The following is an 18284-nucleotide window of genomic DNA, read 5'->3' as shown; positions in this document are numbered from 1 at the left end:
TCTTGTCCTGTGACTGGAGAACAATGATAATCTCATAAATTATGACACTGGTCATCTGTCTGTCGTTGCCCACAGATGTCTGTTCTGCACACTCACAGAACTGTTACTCATGCTCTGAGAATTTAATTTCAGTGACAGTTTGTCACAGTGTACTGGACGTGTCCCTTTTTATACGCCGCTGTTATTTTTGGTGTGCTGTAATTATGCAACTTTGTGCTTTTCTCTGCTGGCACTGAAGCTGAACGTGACGCATGCCGGGATCATGTGACGGCTGCGTGGTTCTGGGTAATCCCGGTGCGTTCCTTCTCTCCAGGAGTCCAGACAACAGAGGTTATGAGAGGTCAGGGGCCCTCAGAAGAGGAAGTACTCAGATTTACTGTTTATACTGTGAGGAGCGCTGAGATAGAGCATTAAAGGGACATACATTTGTTATGCAGTAGGTGCAAAACAGCACCCTCAAACTCCACTTTTCATCTTCATGGCATTATTACCCAGGGTTCATCTAATGCTGGTATCTACCACACCAAATCAGAATGCAGATTTCAGTCCCATGTTCATGCTGCAGCACAACCGTGAGCACGGGAAGTGCAAAGCGAACAAACAGGCTAAACTAAATGTAAATAACGCACGTTCGATGGGTTTTTCTAAACCGTGCCGTCTTGCTTTCAACGTTCTCTTCTAAATGTCGAGCTGTGATGAAAGTCAAATGAAGGATGTGGTAAATACGTCCTTCTGCCTGTGTTGCTACAACAGGCTGAAGGTTTATAGTAGATCTACCATGACGTCACCCGTAGGTGTTCTGAGGAGCTCGTTTGAAGCTCAACATCATACCCCTCTGGTAATCCATGACAAAGAAATCAATCAGGTCAACTTTTACAGGTATCTAGGCATTTACTTAGAAAACCAGTTTAGCTGGGAAACACATGCTCCGGTTTACAGCAGAGGTTATATTTTCTGCACAGACTCGGGGTGTTTGGGGTTGATCGGAACATCTTGTTTCTGTTTTATTGGGCTGTTTTGGAAAGCATTATCCGGTATGGGATGTCATCTTGGTATGGTATTCTCTCTGTCCAGTTAAAATCTAAGCTTGCTCGTCTGGTGAAGACTGCCACAAAAGTTGTAGGGAGGACTGGAAACTCTTCCCTGCAGTCCATATATGAACAGTCTGTTCTCAAACAAGCACAGTGAGCTTTGTCGGATCCTTCCCACATCCTCTACTCTGTGTATGAACTCCTACCGTCTGGTAGGCGATACAGAGTCCCTCATTGTGGACTGACTCGCTTTAAGAACTCTTATGTGCCCACGTCAGTTAGAGTTTTAAATAATGGTTCCTGGGATAGGTAGTAGGATTGTGCATTAATGTCATGGTGGCATTGATATCCAGTGTTATTTATTCATTGTCATTCAGTATATTGTCATCATTTTCCTTTTAACCATATGTGGGAGACGGCTGTGCAATATGGGTATGCGTATTAGGGATATGTGCAATATGCACGAACCATTTGTGCAAGACTGTTAACTCAGCCACATGGGGTGTGCAGCCAGTACATTCTGAGTGCCGGTCCCAAGCCCGGATAAATGAGGAGGGTTGCGTCAGGAAGGGCATCCGGCGTAAAACAAGCCAACCCAACTATGCAGACTCAGAATCCAATTCCCATACCGGATCGGTCGCGGCCCGGGTTAACAACGTCTGCCACAGGTGCTATTGCCCAACAGGGTGCCGGTGGAAATTGGGCTACTGCTGGGCGAAGACGACGAAGAAGAGGAGGAAAACGTTGCCACGAACAGCGGGAGAAGAAGAAAACTAGAAGGGTGGAAATGAGAGTGAGGACTTTGAATGTTGGTAGTATGACTGGTAAAGGGAGAGAGCTGGCTGATATGATGGAGAGGAGAAAGGCAGACATTTTGTGTGTGCAAGAGACCAAGTGGAAGGGAAGCAAGAGCAGGAGCATCGGCAGTGGGTACAAGTTGTTGTACCATGGTGAGGACAGGAAGAGAAATGGTGTTGGGGTCATTTTAAAGGAAGAGTATGTTAAAAGTGTGTTGGAGGTTAAGCGAGTGTCTGACAAGGGTGATGAGTGTGAAGTTGGAAATTGAAGGGGTGATGATGAATATCATCAGTGCATATGCCCCACAGGTAGGTTGTGAGATGAAGGAGAAAGAAGATTTCTGGAGTGTGTTAGATGAGGTGGTGGAGAGTGTGCCCAAGCATGAAAGAGTGGTGATAGGAGCAGACTTCAATGGGCATGTTGGTGAAGGGAACAGAGGTGATGAGGAAGTAATGGGTAGATATGGTATCAAGGATAGGAATGGGGAAGGACAGATGGTAGTTGATTTTGCAAAAAGGATGGAAATGGCTGTGGTGAATACCTACTTTAAGAAAAGGGAGGAGCACAGGGTAACATATAAGAGTGGAGGAAGGTGCACACAGGTGGACTACATTCTTTATAGGAGATGCAAGCTAAAAGAAATCACAGACTGTAAGGTGGTAGCAGGAGAGAGTGTCACTAGACAGCATAGGATGGTTGTTTGTAGGATAACTTTAGAGGTAAAGAAGAAGAAGAGAGTGAAAGCTCAACAAAGGATCAGATGGTGGAAGCTGAAGGAGGAAGACTGTTGTGTGAAATTTAGCGAGCAGGTGAGAGATTCACTAGTTGGAGGGGAAGCAATTTTGGACAACTGGAAAAGTACTGCACATGTGGTGAGGGAGACAGCTAGGGCAGTACTGGGTATGACATCTGGACAGTGGAAGGAAGACAAGGAGACTTGGTGGTGGAATGAAGAGGTCCAGGAAAGCATAAGGAGAAAGAGGTTGGCGAAAAAGTTTTGGGATAGTCGGAGAGATGAAGAAAGTAGACAGGAGTACAAGGAGATGCGGCGTAAGGCGAGAAGAGAAGTGGCAAAAGCAAAGGAAAAGGCATATTGCGAGCTGTACAAGAAGTTGAATAGTAAGGAAGGAGAAAAGGACTTGTACAGATTGGCCAGACAAAGGGACAGAGCTGGAAAGGATGTGCAGCAGGTTAGGGTGGTAAAAGATGCACATGGTAATGTGCTGACAAGTGAGGAGTGTGTGCTGAGAAGGTGGAGGGAATATTTTGAATGTTGATGAATAAAGAAAATGAGCGAGAGAAAAGGCTGGATGATGTGGTGAGAGTAAATCAGGAAGTAAAAGAGATTAGCAAGGAAGAAGTGAGGGCTGCTATGAAGAGGATGAAGAGTGGAAAGGCAGTTGGTCCAGGTGACATTCCAATGGAGGCATGGAAATGTCTAGGAGAGATGGCAGTAGAGTTTCTAACCAGATTGTTTAATAAAATCTTGGAAAGTGAGAGGATGCCTGAGGAGTGGAGACGAAGTGTACTGGTTCCTATTTTCAAGAACAAGGGTGATGTGCAGAGCTGCAGTAACTACAGAGGCATAAAGCTGATCAGCCACAGCATTAAGTTATGGGAAAGAGTAGTAGAAGCTAGGCTTAGAAAACAGGTGAAGATCTGTGAGCAGCAATATGGCTTCATGCCGAGAAAGAGCACTACAGATGCAATGTTTGCTCTGAGAATACTGTTGGAAAAGTACAGAGAAGGACAGAAAGAGTTACATTGTGTGTTTGTGGACTTAGAAAAAGCATATGATAGGGTGCCAAGAGAAGAGCTGTGGTATTGTATGAGGAAGTCTGGAGTGGCAGAGAAGTATGTTAGGGTAGTGCAGGACATGTACAAGAATAGTGTGACAGCGGTGAGATGCGCAGTCGGAATGACAGACTCATTCAAGGTGGAGGTGGGATTACACCAAGGATCAGCTCTGAGTCCTTTCTTGTTTGCAGTGGTGATGGACAGGTTGACAGATGAGATCAGACAGGAGTCACCATGGACTATGATGTTTGCAGATGACATTGTGATCTGTAGTGAGAGTAGAGAGCAAGTTGAGTCTAGTCTGGAGAAGTGGAGATATGCTTTGGAGAGAAGGGGAATGAAAGTCAGCAGAAGCAAGACTGAGTACATGTGTGTGAATGAGAGGGAGCCCAGTGGAATAGTGCAGTTACAAGGAGTAGAAGTGGTGAAAGTAGATGAGTTTAAATATTTGGGGTCAACTGTTCAAAGTAATGGAGAGTGTGGTAGAGAGGTGAAGAAGAGAGTGCAGGCAGGGTGGAGTGGGTGGAGGAGTGATTTGTGACCGAAGAATATCTGCAAGAGTGAAGGGGAAAGTTTACAAAACAGTAGTGAGACCAGCTATGTTGTATGGTTTAGAGATGGTGGCACTAACAAAAAAGACAGGAGGCAGAGCTGGAGGTGGCAGAGCTGAAGATGTTGAGATTCTCTTTGGGAGTGACAAGAATGGACAAGATTAGGAATGAACATATCAGAGGGACAGCTCAGGTGGGACGGTTTGGAGACAAAGTCAGAGAGGCGAGATTGAGATGGTTTGGACATGTGCAGAGGAGGGACCCAGGGTATATAGGGAGAAGGATGCTGAGGATGGAGCCACCAGGCAGGAGGAGAAGAGGGAGACCAAAGAGGAGGTTCATGGATGTGCTGAGAGAGGACATGCAGGTGGTTGGTGTGACAGAGGAAGATACAGAGGACAGGGTGAGATGGAAACGATTGATCTGCTGTGGCGACCCCTAACGGGAACAGCCGAAAGACAAAGAAGAAGAAGAAGAAGATTTGTGCAAGACTGTTGTGCAAAAGGGTTATGTGTAGTATTGGTGTGTGTATTAAGTTATGTGCAATATGCATGAGTTATATAATTATGCCATGGCAGTTTTATCTGTGCAGCTCTTATGGGATTTTGCCAACTTCTGATTGGCCCATTCACCACTTTCTGAGCTGTACCACATGCCGAGTTGACCGCTGGTGGAGTCAAGTACACCTCCCGTGCAACGTAGCACTAGCTAATCGAGCGACGCCTTCTATCGATAACGACCAATCAGATAACACGATACAATGCCTACTTCGGCAGTCAGTTTGTTGACAAGATGGCAGAAGACAGGTTTGCGTCTGTTAGCGTCGCTGACTTAAAACAAATTTTACACAAAAAAGATGCGAAGAACACCCGCAGAAATACACAGTCAGCAGCCAACCTGTTTTGCAAGTATGTCACTGAAAAGGGACATGTGCCCAGCTTTGAAACTTATGACAGACGGATGCTTGACGGAGTACTCGGTCGATTTTATGCGGAAGCTAGACAGGCGAATGGCGAACTTTATAAGAAAACAAGCCTGATGACTCTTCGTCACAGATTTAAAAGGCGTCTCCAGTCGATCGATGGGATGTCAGTTGGTGCCGTATGACAGTAATAAGAAAGAGTTGAAACTTGAGATTGTTTTTTCAGATTTAGTATGTTTGACAAACTCCCAATTTTCTTGTTTACCATATAATAAAGCAGTTATAGACTTTTGATTTCGGTGTACCCATGATTATGTGGACCTGGTCAGGATGGGGTTCACAGAGGCCTTGCACTGTGCACAATTTCTCCAATCACAGCCACATAAGCCCATAACTTCTCCTAGGTTGTCTGGGTGTCTTGGTGGCTTTCCTCACTCTTCTCCTTTTTACACAGTCACTCATTTTTTGAGAACTGTCTACTCCACACAGATTTACCATAGAGTGCCATATTGTTTGTATTTCTTTGTAATTAATGCAAATAAAGTCTGAAACATATTCAGTGGCAGCTTTACCATCAGAGAGCCTCGTCCAAAACTACGACAAAAGACTCCAAGCTGTCGTTGATGTTAAAGGGGCAATACACAGTATTAAGAACAGGGGTATGTTAACTTTTGATCAGGTTCATTTGGGTAGTTCTCTTGTCATTTTGATTTAAAAAGAGGAAACACAGTTGTTTGACAATAAATGGCTTCACCCAACCACTAACCATGAGTGGAAAAAAAAAGTTTTGTGTAGTCATTCATATTCTCTTAAAAATGACCAAAAAAATTCTAATGTAAATGTAATGTAAACTTTAGAGCTCAACTGTATTCTCAAAGTTCTGTATAATTAGAGTTCATATAACATATATATGATGAATCCTTTAATTTTTTAAAAATACAATCTTAGAAAAGCTAGTTCTTAAAAGTAACATGAAATACTATACTGACATATTTGATACATTATAACATGTTAATAAATGGCATAAAAAGTGTTCATTCGCCCTATTGACGTATCCCATAATCTCTTGCGCTCCAGAGAGTCGCTGCAGTTAAACGACATAGAGAATCCACATGATGACAATTGTAAATGAATATTATACTACAAAAATTTATTTTTTTATGCTTTTCGTCACGTTAATAAGAGACTGCTGCATGATACCCTCAAAACTTGCTAAAACAATTATAACAAATAATCTATGTCTGCTATGTTTAATCTGCGTGGAATTTAATAAATGCAAACCAAATTTGACATATTATATATATTAGTCTGGAACAAAGAGGACAAAAAGTGTTGTAAAGAACAATAATCAAGACGTTAAAGAGCAAACTTCATTTTCTCCCAGAACGACATGATCAGGAAGCGAGCGTAGCTCACAGCAGCTCCTACTGAAAATAACGGAGAGACAGCCTGTGATTCTCACATTTACATAAAACAAACAAAATAATCCTTCCCACTGTTGCCAAGTGCTTGCTCACAGGGGGTCGTTTTGACCGTTGGGGTTTTTCCGTAATTATTGTATGGCCTTGCCTTACAATATAAAGCGCCTTGGGGCAACTGTTTGCTGTGATTTGGCGCTATAAAAATAAAATTGATTTGATTTGAATTGATTTGAATATTGTTTTTTCACTGAGCATTTCTTGCTTCCAGCCCCCGGTGAAAAGCTTTTTTTGGGGGGGGTTTTGGCTTCCAGCTCCTTTTCGATACATTGGGCTTTGGCTTCCTGCTCCTCGATATGTTGGGCCTTGGCTTCCTCATCCTTCTCAATGTGTTGGATTTTGGCTTCGCAGTCTGTCTCGATACATTGGGCTTTGGCTTCCTCGTCCTTCTCGATACGTTGGGCTTTGGTTTCCTCGTCCTTCTTGATACCTTGGGCTTTGGCTTCCTCATCTTTCTCGATACGTTGGGCTTTGGCTTCCCCATCCTTCTTGATACCTTGGGCTTTGGCTTCCTCGTCTTTCTCGATATGTTGGGCTTTGGCTTCCTGCTCCTTCGCCATACGTTGGGCTTTGGCTTCCTGCTCTTTCGCCATACGTTGGGCTTTGGCTTCCTGCTCTTTCGCCATACTTTGGGCTTTGGCTTCCTGCTCCTTCGCCATACTTTGGGCTTTGGCTTCCTGCTCCTTCGCCATACGTTTGGCTTTGGCTTCCTGCTCCTTCGCCATACGTTGGGCTTTGGCTTCCTGCTCCTTCTTGTAATATGAGAAGCGTCAAACCTCCTCCTTGGAGTTCAGGACTGCCAGCTTCTCCTTGAGTTGCTCATCCACTGTTTCCAGCATCTCCTCTCTGGTTGTGTTCTTTGGAGGAAGTCACATTAATTAACCATATCTGCATCCAGCAGACATGGTTAAAAATTAGCCTTTAGATTTAGCTACCAGCACTGTTAGAAAGTCATTTAAGTTCACTTATGCACTGGGAGGTCAGAGCTGTGCTATGACCAAAAATGTGATCAATTAGAATTCTAATCCATATTTCTGGAATTGTCATATTGACCTTTCAGAATTGAAATCCAGTTATCTGAAACTGGTATGTCCAATGGATCTGTTGTGATGTCATTTATAGATACTCTAATAAGGAATTCTAAGTTAAGTTATATAGCAATATTTTGAAACATAGCTCAGAGATTATAATTAAGATACCTTGAATTTTTGTTTCGACTCATGATGTTGGAATTATGTAGCGATATTCCACTTACTCGGGCAGCACGGTGACTTTGTAATTAGTACTCTTGCCTCACAGCAAGAAGGTCATGGGATCGATTCCCACCTGTGGCCTTTGTGTGGAGTTTGCATGTTCTCCCCGTGTTTGCGTGGGTTTCCGCTGGGTGCTCCAGCTTCCTCCCACATCTAAAGACATGCAGGTTAGGTGAATTGGAAACCTTAAAAATGGTTCAGTTCTCCCTTCTAAAAGAGATCTCAATCTCAATGGGACCCGTGTTTTAGGTCGTCCTTCCCCCAGTATAAGCAGTGCACACAGTCCAATGGATTTTACATTTAGTGCTGCAAGTCTGCTTGTCATGAAGACGTTACAGTGAGCAAAAATAAAAATTCGGGAGTGCTTGGTTCCTGCAAATCAGGCACACAAACGGTTTGCACTCCGGGAAACCTGCCGCCACTGCAGAAGAGGCGAGTCTCAGTGACAGAGGAGAAGGAGAAGCAGAGCAGTTGTTAGCAGTGCATGCCACAGCATACAGCAGAGGAGGCATAAATCAATAACTCAATAAGAAAGTGGTGGTTTACGCGGCCACAATTGGTGGTTTTTGATGCTACCAATCATTGCTATAAATACAGATTAAGAAGCTTTTTTCCCTTTTTTGGTGTAAATTAGTCTTGTGATCTGTATCATTTGCATAGACATAAAATACTTAATACGTCTTGAAGTAGAAGGTCCATATATACTTGGACATTCATAAAGATTATTTATTTTCATTGATGGTAGATGGATAACATTTCTATTATGCTTTTTCTTATGGGAACAGATGCTCAAAGTGGATCGCAGTGATGCCTCATATTCACTCACTCACTCACTCATTCATTCATTCATTCATTCACTCACTCACTCACCAGGGTTCGATATTAATCTTTGTCTCATTGTCCAGGGCAAGTAGAAAAGCTGTACAGACAGTTGTTCAAATCATTATGGAGCAACATGTCCAAAAACTGCAAGGCCCTGATTTCAGTTCATGTTTTTGTACTACAGTTAGCATTAGCAGAGCAGATTAACTACCAGACAACAATCAACAATGTCTCAGTGAGACAGGGTTGTTTTTTTTCCTTCTTCTTAATGTTTTACACTCAAAATCTCCTCCAAAATACTTCATTATATATGCAGTAACTGAAAGTCCCTGCAAACAATTCAAGTTACACTTTGTCAGTGCTACAGTTAGCATTAGCAAAACGGCTGCTCCAGCAACACCACATTCACAAATATCACAGATTTTTTTAAAAAAATTATTATTTTAGACTCAATCAATCAATTTCAATTCAATCAATTTTTTTTTTATATAGCGCCAAATCACAACAAACAGTTGCCCCAAGGCGCTTTATATTGTAAGGCAAGGCCATACAATAATTATGTAAAACCCCAACGGTCAAAACGACCCCCTGTGGGCAAGCACTTGGCTACAGTGGGAAGGAAAAACTCCCTTTTAACAGGAAGAAACCTCCAGCAGAACCAGGCTCAGGGAGGGGCAGTCTTCTGCTGGGACTGGTTGGGGCTGAGGGAGAGAACCAGGAAAAAGACATGCTGTGGAGGGGAGCAGAGATCGATCACTAATGATTAAATGCAGAGTGGTGCATACAGAGCAAAAAGAGAAAGAAACAGTGCATCATGGGAACCCCCCAGCAGTCTACGTCTATAGCAGCATAACTAAGGGATGGTTCAGGGTCACCTGATCCAGCCCTAACTATAAGCTTTAGAAAAAAGGAAAGTTTTAAGCCTAATCTTAAAAGTAGAGAGGGTGTCTGTCTCCCTGATCTGAATTGGGAGCTGGTTCCACAGGAGAGGAGCCTGAAAGCTGAAGGCTCTGCCTCCCATTCTACTCTTACAAACCCTAGGAACTACAAGTAAGCCTGCAGTCTGAGAGCGAAGCGCTCTATTAGGGTGATATGGTACTACAAGGTCCCTAAGATAAGATGGGACCTGATTATTCAAAACCTTATAAGTAAGAAGAAGAATTATTACAACACTTTGTAGGGGTTACAGTTAGCATTAGCAGAGCAGATTATCTTCCAGACAACACTCAACAATGTCCCACTGAGACTGTTGTTTTTCTTTCTTCTTAATGTCTTACACTCAAAATTTTCTCCAAAATACTTCATTATACATGCAGTAACTGAAAGCACCTGCAAACAATTCAAGTTACATTTTGCCAGCGCTACAGTCAGCATTAGCAAAACAGCTGCTCCAGCAACACCACATTCACAAATATTACAGATTTTTTTTAATTATTATTATTTTAGACTTACTATATCTTGTCCTAAATACATCATCTGATATGTGCAGTATCTGCTAGCTAGACGCTGTGCAGAATACTGTGTTAAATGAATCATTATTACACCAGGGGTGGTGGCTAAGTGGTTAATGTGCTTGGTTTCAGTTCGGAAGGTTCTGGGTTCAAATCCCACCCCTGCCACATTTCTCCATGTAATGTGGAGTTGCGTCAGGAAGGGCATCCGGCGTAAAACCTGTGCCAAATCAACATGCAGATCCACCTTGGATTTGCTGTGGCGACCCCGAGTGCAAACAAGGGAGCAGCCGAAGGGACTTATTACTATTGTAGGGGCTATAGTTAGCGTTAGCAGATCATGCATTCTGAAGTCTCATTTGAAAATGTCACAGTTTCCCTATGTTTCACATTCACTATCTTTTCAAATATTTTGCATGATGTGTGCAATATCATCAACCACCTGCAATCACTGCAGGTTACATTATATGTTGGATAAAGACACTGTTTGGGCTACATTTAGCAGCAGAGCAAGAGTTATACATTGGAAATTGAGGGGTCATTATCTATTGGGGCCTTTTCTCATGTTAGGCGAATGTCCGCTTCAGCTAGCTAACAGCATTTAAACTATAAAGTAAGTTAAAAGGTAGACTCTAGCAAAGGTTAATCTCTGGAGACTTTACAGAATGTAACTCGGAACCTCTGAAGTAAAGTGTATTAATGTAGATGCCTACTACAGTATGTTTTCTTGCATCACAATTTGATACTATAACTTTTTGCTTTTATGTTGATGCTAAGTGTATACAATTGATATATATTTTTTTATTTTTATCTTTTTAAATATTTATGATAGTGTGTCATACACGTCAACAAAGTAAGAATTTAATTGTTTGGTGTAACACTGTTTTCACTGTGCATATGACAATAAATACTCTTGATCTTTTGATCTGTAGCGATGATGGATATGAGGCAGGCAGGCAAGATTTTCAACTAATGCTTAAAAAAAAACTGTATGGTCCACTTTAAGGGTGTCTGAAATCGTATTATAAGTTTCTTCCAGGCAGAACCCCCACCAAGTCCTCACTAGGTTTCGATCCACGGTTAGCAGGCCGGCAATTAGTGTCTGCATTTTCAGGAATGTTTCAGCACTAATTCCAATGTTTCTCTGTCTTTACAGTGGAGTTTGGTTTGTGACTCTGCATGGAAAGTCCATATTGCAAAGTTCTCTCTGTTGGTGGGATCCATCTTTGGATATCTGGTGCTTGGAATCCTTGCTGACTGGTAAGAATTTGTACGTGGATTGTGTCAAAATCAGTGGTAAATTTTTGTCATCAAACGATGTAACTGTCCTTTTACTTTCCGCAACAGGTTTGGCCGCCACCCTGTGCTGATCGTATCAGTGTTGTTCATGCTGATGTTTGGACTGACTGTGGCCTTCTCTGTCAACCTTCCCATGTTCAGCACCCTGCGCTTCTTTGAGGGCTTTTGTTTGGCGGGAATCATCCTGTCGCTATATGTCCTCAGTAAGTATTTATACACAAATCTCTTTCCATTCAGGATTTATCACAAGTGCTATAGTATACAGAAAGAGTTTTTTGCTGTAGATAACCTTTGCCTTTAGCTGACTTTCTATGCAGATAACATTTCAGCTTATTGTTGTAGATGACTGTTGCCTTTTTTACAAGCTCTAGTGATGCCTGTTACTTGGAAAAGTTGTTTGTGTACTTAATCTGAAGGCCAAACTGGTTTGTGTTGGATGCTCTGTGAAGTGAGATAAGCTCATGTTACACTGCAGTTCAAATAAGGAGCAGCTACACAGTCTGACGTTCAAGCCATAGACCTTTAGCAATTTGGCATTGACGTGTTGACTTTTTATTAATAAGTAATGACATTTTTGAGCAAGTGTAGTCTCAATAATCTGTAATAAGCCAGTTGTTATAAGTGGCTGAATACTGACTCTACAGTTTTTGTCCACTTTACGAGGACACTGCTATTCACCTCTTGGTTGATGTTTTGAGCCATCAGTTCTGATAACTGGGCTTTCCGTCTCTGCATGATTGACAGTTCTTTGTTTTATTTTGTTAGTATGGCCAAAACAGATGGTCACCCCATTGAGTCTGGTCTGCTTCAGGTTTCTTCCTATAATCAAATAAATAAATGCTTTGAAGGAGTTTTTCTTTACCACTGTTGCCTATGAGTTTGCTCAAGGGTTGGGTGAGGTTTAAATCTTACCCCTGTGTAGCACTGTGGGGAGACTTATGTTTTGATTTGGCACTGTATAAATAAATTGAGTTGATAGCTTTAGCAACAGAAACTATGACATGGACGTATGCTTGCTAGCTAAGACTGTCGGGCAGTGTGACGTTTGTGAGACTGCAGCTAAATTCAGTTCAAGAAATGCTCACATATTTCTCACCTACTGTTGTATCAAATCATTTTGGAGATTGCATTTCCATTTGGTGTATTTAATTTAATGATACATTTGCAAAAGGAAGCTTGCTCCACAATTCATACTGACATACACTTTGTAAATATAAATACTGTATTTTCCGGAGTGTAAATCGCACCTGTAAAAAAAAAAACATAATGTAACTCTCATTGGATTATAGTTGCACCTTTTTCTATAGTTTCAGATCTTTAATTTGGATATTTGTGCATTGTTGTAGTGTACTTTTTATTATTGGCATTTATTCTTTTATTATTCTTGTATATTTTGTTTAGTGCTTTGATTCCTGGAAAAGTCTTATAGATATTATAGTTACTATTGTAAATAACACGTGATTTTTTTTGGTGCATATATAAGTTGCACTGGAGTACAACCCCTGGCAAAAATTATGGAATCACCGGCCTCAGAGGATGTTCATTCAGTTGTTTAATTTTGTAGAAAAAAAGCAGATCACAGACATGACACAAAACTAAAGTCATTTCAAATGGCAACTTTCTGGCTTTAAGAAACACTATAAGAAATCAAGAAAAAAAGATTGTGGCAGTCAGTAACGGTTACTTTTTAGACCAAGCAGAGGAAAAACAATATGGAATCACTCAATTCTGAGGAAAAAATTATGGAATCACCCTGTAAATTTTCATCCCCCAAATTAACACCTGCATCAAATCAGATCTGCTCATTGATATTGACCCTATGCCATGACATTGACCCTATGTGTCTTTTTGCAAGGAATGTTTTTGCAGTTTTTGCTCTATGGCAAGATGCATTATCATCTTGAAAAATGATTTCATCATCCCCAAACATCCTTTCAATTGTCCAAAATATCAACATAAACTTGTGCATTTATTGATGATGTAATGACAGCCATCTCCCCAGTGCCTTTACCTGACATGCAACACCATATCATCAATGGCTGTGGAACTTTACATGTTCTCTTCAGGCAGTCATCTTTATAAATCTCATTGGAAAGGCACCAAACAAAAGTTCCAGCATCATCACCTTGCCCAATGCAGATTTGAGATTCATCACTGAATATGACTTTCATCCAGTCATCCACAGTCCACAATTGCTTTTCCTTAGCCCATTGTAACCTTGTTTTTTTTCTGTTTAGGTGTTAATGATGCCTTTCGTTTAGCTTTTCTGTATGTAAATCCCATTTCCTTTAGGCGGTTTCTTACAGTTCGGTCACAGACGTTGACTCCAGTTTCCTCCCATTCGTTCCTCATTTGTTTTGTTGTACATTTTTCTATTTTTGAGACATATTGCTTTAAGTTTTCTGTCTTGACGCTTTGACGTCTTCCTTGGTCTACCAGTATGTTTGCCTTTAACAACCTTCCCATGTTGTTTGTATTTGGTCCAGAGTTTAGACACAGATGACTGTGAACAACCAACATATTTTGCAACATTGCGTGATGATTTACTCTCTTTTAAGAGTTTGATAATCCTCTCCTTTGTTTCAATTGACATCTCTCGTGTTGGAGCCATGATTCATGTCAGTCCACTTGGTGCAACAGCTCTCCAAGGTGTGTTCACTCCTTTTTAGATGCAGACTAACGAGCAGATCTGATATGATGCAGGTGTTAGTTTTGGGGATGAAAATTTACAGGGTGATTCCATAATTCTTTCCTCAGAATTGAGTGATTCCATATTTTTTTCCTCTGCTTGGTCTAAAAAAGTAACCGTTACTGACTGCCACAATCTTTTTTTCTTGATTTCTTAAAGCCAGAAAGTTGCCATTTGAAATGACTTTAGTTTTGTGTCATGTCTGTGATCTGCTTTTTTTCTACAAAATTAAACAACTGAATGAACATCCTCTGAGGCCGGTGATTCCATAATTTTTGCCAGGGGTTGTATAAATCACAGAGCCTCCCAAACTAAATAAAAAAAACAAACAAACAAAACAACAAAAAAATCCCACAATTTATACTCTGGGAAAATACTGTATATTTTTCCGAGACTATAAATTGGTAACATAATTCATTAACTTTTTGCAAAAGTCTCATTCAAGTAAGTTATTTTGGTTTCTTTCTCTTTTTGAGCTTGGGGTCAACACAGTGGGCCTAATGTGGATCTGCATGTTGATTTGGCACAAGTTGTACACCAGATGCCTTTCCTAATGTAACTCCACATGGAGAATGGGGACAAGTGGTCTTGAACCAGGAACCTTCTGTTTTTGAAAGCAAGTGCCCCAAGTTTCTTTTCTCATTCTTTAAACTGATTGAGAAGGTCTAGGGTCTAAAACTGGTCAACCAGGAATAATACAAAGACTGTGAACCAGTAAGTGATCAGTCATCATTGCATCCAGTGGCTTTGCATTTCCATAAATGCACCACCATTTTTCCACAATGAAGTACAACTTTTTCTGTAAGAATCGACACGCATTAGTTTCCGGTGGAGACCACTGCAATGGTGGGCACTGAAGGTGGCGGTTTTTTGAGTGATTCACCCAAAATAACTTTTCTAAAAAGAAGGAAAGTGGTACATGTGGGTCGTCTTTGTGTTGGTCCATTGTGCAGCATCTGGAAACGGTTCCTGTTGGATCTCAGACAAAAACACACACTCGATATGTCACGATATGTTTCGAAATGTGAAGCCACTGGATACAGCCAACAAGATCATTTTCCTTCTACAGACGATTCTAGAAAATGTGACTTCAGCACATTAATTACTGCAACCCATTGTTTTTCTACCTCAAATTCTCAGGTGCATTTTTATAAACATTCCGGTAAAGCCCAAATTTACTTTGAGTCCTGGTTCAACACATCGATTTACAAAAAGCTGTTAAAAATATTAGAATCTGTTCTCCACTGCATAAGACTAAAGTAAAACTAGGACATAAAAAGTCACATGACACACAATTGCGAATAGTTAAAACGGTGTAAAATATTGTGACCATCTGCCAGAAGTTGGACCTGTAGATCTACTGAACCATAAACTGTGGGCTGATTGGGGTGGAAAAAACCCAGCTATTATTTTCATGTTCATTTAAATTCGACAAGACATCTTATTTTTTAGTTTAACTGCCTCGCCTCTATGCTATGACCCGAGAGGGGCCTAAACAGTCCTCCTCTTTAGGGAATGCAGTGACCGCCTTCAGGTTACACAGTGTGGAGAACATTGCACCGACAAGGACGCAGAGGGCCCCTTCCTTCATCATCCCTTCCCTCCACTTGTGCAGTGTCAATTACTGCAGCCAAAGAGGCTTTTAAGGATCCCTCACTGAGACCAGAATGTGCATCAACAGTGAGGCCAATTATCCAGACACTATCAAATGACCATTCCCTCCACTTTTACAGTTAGTACAACATTCCCACAGACGTGATTATTGAAACCTTCACTGTGCAAGGAGGGAGGTAATTTGTCTCCGTGAGCTTCATAGAGCGTATGACAGTATGCCTAAATGAAAAATAAAGAGTTCTCTTCAAGGGCATAGTACACCGTAGACTCTGACAGCGATTATCATATTTCCACACAATGACCTTCAGCCGAATAAAGGTTCGGTGGTCATTGCAACATAAGTGTAAAGCTCACCATTGGCTTTTTTTTCAGCCTGTGTTGATTTCCGTAAAATGTGTGATTTGGTTTCTTGGGCTGTTCAGTGGGACATTCTCAAGATTCAATTTATATTATACCTTTGGGTAAATTTGGTTTACAGTGAGTGAGTCATCTTGTTTTGTAAACACAGAGAAACACAGAACAAGACAAAATGACAACAGTGCTAAGGCTAAAAGAACAACAAGGATGGCCCCAAGATCAAATAAAAAGCAAGAAGAGTTAAAACATCAGTAGGTAAAAAGTCTAAAAACATGTCATACCAAACCAAAGGAAAAAGAAATTAAAAAAAAGTGCTGTTCATAAAAACAAGGTAAAAGAAACTATACAAAAAATAAATACATCAGTTAAATTTGAACATTTGCGTTATATCCCCAATAAGTTACTGGGCATCATAGACAGCCTATAAATGGGCACTCTGAGTGTTGTGGAATCTGTGACATGTGGTACTTATGTCATCTGGATCCTTCTCCATTCAGTACTCGCATGGATTGGGTGTTAAATAATGTCATAGAAGCCAGTGACTTGTGTGACTTTGTCAGGAGGAATTAATTAGTTAATGGACTCTGTCTTTGTGGATGATGCGTGATCTTTGGGTCATTGCAGCACATGAGAAGATGAGCGAGTCATATGAGATATACTTTATTGATCTCACAGTGGAGAAATTGTGTTTACACTCCAGTTACTCCAGACATCAATTAGTCCACAATTATTGCTTGTTTACTGTAAATAATGGCACACATCAGAATTAAAGACAGCACATATACATTTGACATTGTGTATGTGCACTAAATTTGAAGAAATCCGTTATTCGAATTGAGGCAAGTGGGTGAAGGTCTTGCAGCAACCATGAGTTGCGCCACCGTCAGCTTGGGGGGAGGAACGGGGACCTGCTGCAGCTGCAAATGGAGCTTCTAGTGTTGGTATTGTCCACTCCTGGCAAACTATGTTCTGTGCTTAACCTGGATCCCAGACCCAGATCTTTAGCGCGCCCGGTGTTTTGCTGCTTCCTGCGCCCGGTGTGTGTGCGCTCAGGCCCCACAGGCTGCTCCTGCTGCCATTGTGGTGTCAAGTACCAGTACAGCAGGCCCGCCACCCTGGACACTACCATGTATATTCTGCATAAGAGTTGAAGTCTCAATATATAGATGGAAGTTTGATTCCAAGTCTGTGCTTATGGATATCTGTCAGTGTGTTTGCACAAGACACTTCGACACTTTGTCCACAGACTGGTGCCCTAAAAATGGACGGGCTGTCTATAAAAAAGGCTGTAAATCCTAAATGTTCATGTGATATTTTTGTTAAACAACTTGAATTAAAGTCTACAAACACATCTTCATGGATTCACTTTAAGTCCATTGTGGCTGTGTAGAGGCCCAAATGACAAATACTTATGGGCCTGCCTGTACATGTGGCCTCGTTTTTGGATATTCCAAATGAATACATGATTTGTGTCACTATACTGCTGTCCTTGTTTCTGCCTTTATGTGTGGTAGCCCATGTCTTTCACATCACTTCCCTGTTCATTTTAAATTTACTGCTCCTATATCTGCTGGTAAGGCACTTGTTCCCACCTCTCGTCACCACTTTGTCACCTCCTTGATGGCGGGAGAATTTGCTGCTGCCTTCATGGACTCTGTTTTATGCCATGAATGGACTGCTTTCTCCATTACTCCCAGTAAATACCCTCTCTTCTTTCCACTCCACATGCTCAGCAATTCTGGACTCTGTTGCTTCTTTTTGCTACAGATCCACTAAATCCAGTTCCAACCCCTGGTTAAATGTCACGACCCCTGCCCTCGGACAATGCTGGAGACAGGTGGAATGTAGGTGGAAAAAGGACACACTACAGGTGCCTCTGGGTATTCTGAGGGACAGTCTAGGCCCCCTGACACTTGCACGACTTTGATGCATGCACTTGCACGCCCTGTGTCATGCAGGAGAGTAAACTCATCTTTAACGGGTGTAGACTGAACGTGCGAGGGGTGCCGACGTGTGCAGTTGCGCAAAGAGAGTTTTGAAATGTTCCAAAAATTTCAGGCATAAATGTCGTGCAACGTTGCACGATCTACTTGCCAACACTCGTCAAGTCGAGTAAAGAAGCGAGTGATTGCGTCAGCGCACTGAGTCAGAGCGTAGCTTGTCTGAACGATTGAGATGTTAAATCTATCATAAACATACTTTTACAACTGCATACAAGAAGG

The 18284-nt window shown here is 41.5% G+C and overlaps 1 protein-coding gene across 1 annotated transcript in view; it reads left to right on the top strand.

The window, feature by feature from the left end:
• Window positions 1-18284, top strand: part of LOC117521913 (solute carrier family 22 member 23-like) — a 97852-nt gene that overhangs the window by 18256 nt on the left and 61312 nt on the right. The window contains exons 2-3 of the mRNA XM_034183279.1: window positions 11260-11363; window positions 11451-11605. Of these exons, the coding sequence (XP_034039170.1) occupies window positions 11260-11363; window positions 11451-11605 (259 nt within the window). The remainder of the gene's footprint in view (window positions 1-11259; window positions 11364-11450; window positions 11606-18284) is intronic.

This window comes from Thalassophryne amazonica, chromosome 12 (genome assembly GCF_902500255.1).
Source record: "Thalassophryne amazonica chromosome 12, fThaAma1.1, whole genome shotgun sequence".
In the NCBI taxonomy this organism is placed as follows: domain Eukaryota; kingdom Metazoa; phylum Chordata; class Actinopteri; order Batrachoidiformes; family Batrachoididae; genus Thalassophryne; species Thalassophryne amazonica.
This window is presented reverse-complemented; position numbering and strand designations above follow the sequence as displayed.